The sequence below is a fragment of the Egretta garzetta genome, unplaced genomic scaffold, assembly GCF_000687185.1.
Source record: "Egretta garzetta isolate BGI_Z169 unplaced genomic scaffold, ASM68718v1 scaffold166, whole genome shotgun sequence".
NCBI classification, from domain to species: domain Eukaryota; kingdom Metazoa; phylum Chordata; class Aves; order Pelecaniformes; family Ardeidae; genus Egretta; species Egretta garzetta.
In genome coordinates this window covers 26,719-35,304 of record NW_009260133.1, presented here as the reverse complement: position 1 = coordinate 35,304, position 8,586 = coordinate 26,719, and the positions used below count along the sequence as shown (strand labels likewise).

General features: G+C 38.5%; 1 protein-coding gene across 1 annotated transcript; it reads right to left on the bottom strand.

Moving 5' to 3' along the window:
- Positions 1–558: 558 nt before the first annotated feature.
- Positions 559–8,471, bottom strand: NEK2 (NIMA related kinase 2; the record flags this gene model as incomplete). The annotated part of the gene is made up of 8 exons (XM_009641576.2): positions 559–987; positions 3,496–3,566; positions 3,650–3,704; positions 4,669–4,888; positions 5,687–5,813; positions 6,060–6,142; positions 6,851–7,088; positions 8,254–8,471. Coding segments are annotated over 8 exons (1,239 nt in total), but the record flags the coding sequence as incomplete, so codon positions are not given.
- Between the last annotated feature and the right edge of the window lie 115 nt (positions 8,472–8,586).

Genomic DNA, 8,586 nt, shown 5'->3' with positions numbered 1-8,586 from the left:
TATCCAGGACAGCAGTCTCAGGGAATCAGTTTATAACACGGTTTCAAGGGAAACCAGAGGTGTTACTTCAAATGCTATGCCCCCAAGCAGGCCTTTCAGGAGCTGATGGACAAGACATTCAGCTGCCTAGGCAGAAAGGACTATAAACTCATTAATTTTGCGAAGCTGACCCATCCCACATTAAAGACATTAAACTAAAAGTAGCCTGCTTTGATAGGTCACCTCATTAGTAAGTAGGAAGAGAGAGCATAACATCTCTTTTTGCTCTTTTGATAGTTCAAAATATTTACAAGCACAGGCAAAAAGCCACGGTTTTTCCACATACACAAAATATCAACACTTCTTTTATCAAGTACTGTACATTACATAGAGCATCATTTTAACCTACAGATTGTAAATCTCTGTACATTTTTAATCTAAAAAATTTTTTGCACCAGATTTTAAAAAATCTGGTTTACAATATTCATTTTTTATATTTTCAGAAGAGTAACGTATGGTAAACAGAAGGACAACAAAAATATTTTTTCTTTAGTAATCCAATTCATTCAGCATGTTTGATTTGATATTGAAACTACCTGTTTTCATAATATAAGCTCTAATGCCCTTATAATGAACTACCTATCATAGACTAAGAGTTTGTATAACAACTGTTAAAATATATTTTCAGTAGATTCCAGCTTAAAAGCAGGAAGCACAAGTATCTTCCTATACATTTAATCAACTCTAAAAAGTTAAAATACTGTACATCTATGTTAGAGTTTCAGCGCATGCCCAAGATTTGTCTGCTCTTTAGCTGATAGTTTTTTTCCAGTTCAGACAGTGCTTGAGCCCGTAGATTTGCAGCATATAGACGTTTTTTGAGATCAGAGCATTTCCCTTTGGAAAGGGGATACTTTTCCAAATTAACAGGAGGCACAGCATTCTCTTCACTTCCATCAAAGTGCACTGTCTTCTTGGTTGTAGAAAAGGGGAGCAGGAGTGCATTATCTTAAGAAATCAAAAAATAAATACTGAATTAGCAAATCTTTCAGCATTTATTGCTTAGTTTATGTCTTTTAACCCTGTTATGCATTTTGCTCGCTACCTGTGGCTTTAAGTAATGTAATTAAATGCATTTCAGTTCATAGCAACAATTCCATTTTTGGAAGAAAAATTGAAAACAAATCTTTTAAATAATTGTGATAAAAGTATATATGCCATTGTAGTTTCTAGGGTGTACCTCCCAGCACCTACAGAAATATTAGTTGACATAAGGAGAAAAGACATGGATAGGACAGTAATATATAATCCAGTTCCAAAGGGAAACAGAGAATTGGGCGCTCGGGTACCAAAACCCCTTGTCTTTCCTTCATAGCAGGGGCAGACCCAACCTGCCCAGTCGTCTTTCTACAGTACCCACATTGTTCCAACACTATCCTTGCATTGACAATAGGGTACAAACTAGGCTCTGTTTTGATGAATAACGAGTTTAGGTGCATTAACTATTAGCAAATTACCTTCACTGCAGCCTCCAGGACAAGAATTTTCATAGTGTAGCTATGCTTTAGCTGTACAGAAAAGCCACAATCAAAAGGCAGGTAGTTTGGTTTGTTTTTAATGACTTAGGGTACAAAACCAGCTGAGTTGTCTCTCATAAGAACCAACTTCACAAGACTCAACTCAGGGGAAAAAAAAAAAAATTAGACCTTATCAAAGGTCTAAGTATCCTAATCCTAACTCTGCAGAGGCCTTCATTTTCAATTCCTCAGGCTACAGCAAGGATGCACTAAGCACAGAAAAGTGAGAAGGACCAAACTGAAGGGGGTAGTGGATGTTTCAGCATTTTGTAGTTTCCTATCCGTAAGCCATACCTGTTTTAATATTAAATCCTTCCCTAAAAATCAGAAAATCCCTGCAAAAATAAGGTAGTGTCTAGGACGCTGTCCTAGAAAACAGGATTTCTGGTATTCCATTTTAATGCAAAGTAAACCACACAACTGACTTTGAGGATAAATAAGGGACCAAAGATGTGTGAGATGCAATCCAGTTGTGGGAAAGACAGTCATATTAGAGTAATTGAAGATAAGAGAAGCAATCTTGATAACATTGGAGAAACACCTAGTCCATTCATATCAGTACCAGGAGAATTTTAGAAACAGTAATACAAGAGTGCCATGGAATGTATTTCAAGAGTAGCAAACATTGTCACAAGTGTTTAATCAAGTGATCTACAGATATTGCAAGATTTGGTCACTCTTGTAATAACTATAGTCACTTTTTCACATTGAGTAGTTAATAGTTCAAGACAAAGTGGTTTTGCTCATCTTCAAAAATTAATACCCCTGTTAAGATCAAAATATGATGTGAAGGGGTGGGAGATGCCAAATAGAACAGAAGCAAATGCTGAAGCTTATTTACCTTCAGTCATTCAGTGCTAGAGGCAAAATCAGAAAGCCCAAGGCAAGTTTATTCTTAATTTTATATTCTTCAATGTATCAAAGTCAGACAAGATATTGAGGTAGAATTTTCAAAGTTGACAGGAATGGCAGAAATAGCTCAAGTACCACTAACTTCTGGTGGCATTATACTTGTGTTCTTTCCCTGCTGTGGTAGGTACTTCTTGGAAAAAAAAAAAAGCAACTTCAGTTTTATTTGTATTAGAGGTAGTGACATGCTTATCTTGCTTTATCTGAGCAAAACTAAATGAAAACATCGTTGCTGCATGTTAAACAGTGTTCACATTTTGTGCTAGAGTACTACTTAGGACCCAGCCATTTAATATTCCACCAATATTTCAAAATTCATTTAGATACTTGAGTCATTTTTACTATTAAAGATGGGTGCAATGAACAGATGATACTACCTCTTATGATAGTGAGGACTGAACAATCTAGGCTACGCGAGGATGTCAGATAGTTATGGGGTAGTAACTACTTGAAAAACATATTGGACTACAGGTAGTCAAGAAGCATTATAGCACATTTTCAAAGCTGGTTTTTTTTTTCCTAGAGAGTTAAACTAGAGTATGATAATAGCAGGTTGTATTCTTCAGAGCTTATACAATGCACCAATCACAGTTGGGTTACTTGCAACAAGTATTATTTCCCACCTTGAAGTTTTTGGAAGTTGAACCAAAGTTGAAGTGTTTAGATGTCTACAATTTTATTAGCTAAATCAAGGGTCCATAAAAAGACATTCGTAAGTAAAATAAGTACAGCTCTGAGAAAGTTTGGGTTACAAGTCAGCACTTCTATTAGTTTACTGCAAGAACCTAATTTTCAAAACAGCACAAGACTGCAGTGCTGGCAGTGGTCACTCATACTCACGGCTGAACATCATTTGTTAAGTCTTTTTGCAAAGTAGAAAATCAAGAATCTTTTCCCAACCACGCAGATATAATTGGAGTTTGTACCGCTACAATGGAACTATGTAGAGCATGCTGAGCATCAGGGGCATTCTTCTGGTCATACCAGCCTACATTTATCAGTGCAAGTGGCTTCTTGTTTATTTTCATACCTGGACCATCTGCACAAGCTAATGTCCTCTGCTGTTTGTAGAGATTATAGTTCCTCATCAAGTTTTCAGCTCTGTTTTGAAAAAGAGATGGTTAAGCTTTTTGTTGTAAGACTATAGAGTTTCTAATCTAGGCAATTATAGGTTAGTAAGATACCTAGCAAGTTTGTCCTCTGCCAGTCTCTCTCGAACACAGAGCTCCCGTTCTCTCTCTGGAAGTAGAAAGATGGTAGTATGCAGTGTTTAAATGTTAAAGTGATTGTGCATGATGGATTTTCCTTACAGAAAAAGGCAGCAGTAACAGCCTGTCAGATGCACCCATATTTCTGCTTCTATGGCTCTAAACAAAACAAGGTAACTGCTGTGTAGTTACACCTCTATCAATGCACTGATAAAGCACTGGACAAGTACTCTGAGATGCCAGGCATGCTTTCTCCCCTCCACCAAACTCTGCCATATCTGCAACAATGAAGCTGCACATTAACTCATGGCACGTATGACACCAGATTTAAATATTTAGATACCAGATACTATAAATTCAGCTATGACTAAACACCCTGTTTACAGCAGCAGCAGCTATTCAGGCTCACAGCAAACAATATATATGGTTAAAATCTGTATTACAGAGCCTAATGCATATGCAAAGAGGTATTTTATGTGGGCAGGAGTTCCCAACACCTGAGAATCAGCCATCTGTACAGTTTCACAGTTAAGCTACCTGTAGGGTGCAGGTTCTATAAAAGCATTTAAGTTTACTCAAGTATATTTTGCTCCAGTATCAGGCTCACCTTAGGTTACACATGAGTACAGCCAATATTAACTTACACAGAGTAGGTAAAAAGCAACCTACACTGCACAGTGCAGAACCTATTCAGACCCTATTTTTCTGTATACTTTCCCAATTGCTACTCATGTTTAATAATCTTCCCACACCAGACTTCTATATCCAAACTGCCAGTTGTATCTTAGTAACTTAAAACAAGAACTAGTGTAGATAAGTAAACCCAAGCATTCTTGTTTAGTCTTTAGACAGAATTCTAGTAGTGAATGCAGGGATATGATATCCTAGTGCATTAAAATGAGGGTTTTGAAAGCTGTCTACCTTTCCTTCCTCTGCACTTATTCTTTTGATTAAGAATCCCATTGCTACCCCCTTCCCAAAGTGCAATATCATACGCTCCAAACGTTGCTCCCTCTCTTTAATGGCTTGCTCTCGCTCCTGTAATTGTTGTTCCTTCAGTTTCAGTTCATTCACTGCAGCATCCGAATGCTGCAGCTTTTCTGGCTCCCATGATCTCCGGCCTCTTTTATCAGAATTTTGTCTTTGTTCTTCTGTCACCAAGTCTGCTATCAAGGGGTGCTGCAGAATATCTTCAACAGAAGGTCGGCAATAGTCCTAAAGGAAAGACATTACCAACAGGTTCTATCTGTAACCAAGAAACATTAAGGCTATGGATTCCCAAACAAGACCCACCTCAGGTGGAAACCAGCTGAGGTGCTATGCAGTGAAGCAGAATCTGGGAGTAACATGGAGTTAGGAAGGCGCAGCGCAACCAGATGAAAAAAGCTGAGGGAGGTGGCTGTTGCCAGCTTTCGGCTCCAGAAGCTGTAAGTCTGGCTCTCCTAGCCCAGGCACTCACTCCTTTCAGAGCCAGAATGGGGTGGTGAGCCTACAGACACCATTGTCAGTAGGTTCAGGACCTAACACACTGCATCTCTGCCTGTTACTTGATTACTACAGGATCTATACCTGCTGGACACTTGGGTTCTTGTTACAGCTTTGTTGTCCCATGCAAAATATTCTCAACACCCCCATGGCTGGCACAGGAGGCAGCAAGCAATACATTAGCCATATAAAGCAAAATCCAAAATAAGACAAAACAACCCCTTCCAACATCCAAACATACTGGAACCATTTTAACCTTGAAGGTAGAAGACCCTGTTAAGCACGCTGTTAAGAAATTCTGTATAAGCTGATACTGAGAGTGCCTTTTTGCATCCTGTAAACCTGGCATAACACTTGAGCTGCTGCCTTTGTTTAATGGGCTCAAAGCACAACTCCTCCCTCCTTCCCCTACAAATGATATTGCCAGTGACAAGGTGATAGCAACCACTACTTCAGATGAGTTTGTTTCATAATTGAGAAGGAAAACTAGTATTTCAGCAGGTGGAAAAATTAGTAATTGATTCTTACCTTTACATTCAGCATCTCTTTGAGAAGTTCATTCAACTGCTCAGAGTAACGATACGGTATTCGTCTGAACTTCCCTTCCCTTATCTTTTCTGCCAACTCCTTTTGGTTGTAAGCTCTAAATGGAGGCCTGAAGAAGAACATTTTTCTTGGATTCTCTCACTAGTTTTACAGGACTTATTCTAATGAAAAAAGTATCAGACTAAAAAAAAGCTGCAGTCAAAGGTTTGGTTTGACTACCTAATGGGAAGACCAATACAGAAATAAAAATCTAGGACTAGTCTCCAAAACCTTTATGCTTTCATCTGTACAAAATTTAATCACACAATCATTAACAGCTATGTTTCCACATTCATTACCACACTACTATACTTACAAGAGAGCACACAATTCATACAGGAGACATCCTAGGGACCAGATGTCAGATTTTTCATTGTAGGACATGTGGTTCATTTGTTCCTAAAGAAAGAGAGCAATCTTAAGCTTATTAACTAAGACATTGTTCTACTACTGCAGGATAATCAGCTAATTCAAGCCTGAATTAAACCCCTAATTAAACTGAGGTTACTTTTAAGATTCTGTCTTAATTATCGTCCACAGCTACTCTTATTAGCAGGTTTTTAAGAAGTTATGGAGTACTACACTGTAGAAAACTGAAGCTTTTGCACCAGTCTTCAGTTGATACAACCCCATATTTCAGCTAACATTAATCTTTCCCATACAAAACGCACCATATCAGGGAAATAACTCATTCTTGCTTATTTCCACCACAAATTAAATCCTACCGACAAGAGGTAATTTAATAAGCTCTTTAACACTATGAAACATAAAAGCACTCTAGCTTCCCTGTTCCTTTTCAGGAACAAGATACTTCAACATAACTACCTCACATCTCTGATATTCCAAGAACATATCAAAATTTATGCAGTGAAGAATAACCTTAATTAGAGGACAGTGATGGTGTGAGGAAAAAAGAAGATTAAACTAACTGCAAAGTAACCTTGTCTCCAGAGCATATACACTCTATGAAAAAAATGTCACCTGCCTTTAAGACTAATAACTCTTCATTAAAACCTCTCAAACGTTCATGGACTCCAAGACCAACACTGCAGAAAACAGATCTCGGAGGGACAAGAGGGAAGATAAGGCACGGAAGGAAGGTCTTACTGGAGACATGTAATATGGAGTTCCAACAAATGTTTTGGCAAAGCTGGTGTTGTGCTGCAATATTCTAGCCAGTCCAAAATCTCCAAGTTTCACATTCTGCTTGCCATCTAGAAAGACATTTGCTGGTTTTAGGTCCCGATGCACAGTGACTCCACCATCACTCCGTCTGTGACATTCCTTCAAGGCCAATGTCAATTGAGTCAATACTCTAAGAACAAAGCTTTCTTCCAAGTAATGCCTAAAAGATAAACACATTGTTTAACAAAGGTATCCTCTGAGCACACATCAATTTAAATAGCTGCTGCTAGTCTTAGTTCTGTAACTTACTTAATACTGCTGCTATAAAACATCACTGAATCAACCCCCGCACCTTTATAGAAAACCAACAGCAACAGGCATCTACATATGCTATTTTAAAAATGGAAGTCTAAAAAACCCCACTCCAAATGTGTTGGAAGATGTCTAGACTTTTATTGCAGAACCCCCGTAATATTCCCCCAAATCCTCCCCCAAAGGGTCTAACAACTGTGCAGCATTTCCGTTACTCACAGCACAAACAGCAATTTAATGCTTTTGTGATGATACCTGCCCCTTTGATCACTCACGATAACAGAATATTGTCAGCTGTTTCTAAAACTGTTATGAGCAACATACAACAATAGAGCCAAGACAGGACTGAATTTTAATATAACCCTCCTAAAACGAAAATACTGATATGTTTGGGGGCAGCTGCAGTACCATTTTAGACTATTCACACAAAGCAATACATGTGGTGTCATGTACTTATTTAACCCAAGAACGTAAAAACCAGTATTATACTTAAGTAGGCTGCTAAGTCTAAGATTGGACCAAGGCAAAGTCTGATCAACTTGGTGTCTCCACAAAATTAATAAACAGGCACATAAGGTAGTTTTTAACATCATGTTCAAAATCACTTTTCCCTTTCTTGTGTTTTGGTGTTGGTTGGTATTTTACAAAAAAAATAGAGTACAAGTTGTTTTACTGACAGGTAAGCCAGAAGGACCCACAGATCAAGCATCTACCTATCTGCAAGAACTGTTTTATGTTTTCAATGCCACATACAGCATTGCTTCCAGAAACCCTTCAACAGCTTCTGGCTCATAAAGAGAGCTCAGGTTTTTTTTTTTTTTTTTTTTTTTTTTTTTACATTTAGACATAAACATCCAGTCAGTTGGTGCGTTCATTAGCACAATTCCCACCAGTGCTGTAGTTTTGCACAACCCTTTCACATTTCAGAGAAGTTGTTGGGTCCAAAGGGTGAGACCTGAAGTTGTACAGAAGTTATTAAAATGAGACACATTTCACTTTGAGCTTTTTCTTTTGATTGCCCAAGATGCTTTGTGCTAGATACTCCAAAACTGCCACAAACAGATCTCACGTGCCTTTCTTTCGTGCACCTGGCAATTAAGCTAGCCAGGTCGCCCCCATCACAGTACTCCATCACGATATACAGGGTTGTGCTGCTTCTGTCGATGATCCGGTCATAATACCGGACGATATTGGGATGCCTCAGCTCACGAAGCAAATTCACTTCCGAAACAAGCATTTGTTTCTCTCCCTCTGTCATCGAGCCATAATCAAGTTCCTTCCATACCAAGATCTAGGGAGGAAAAAAGAAAAAAACACACCCAAAACTTTAAGGAGTGACTTATACGGAGCTGTGGAGGGGTGAGTGGGGCTTTCAAAGCCACTTGCTTATCTCGGACAGCCGCCAG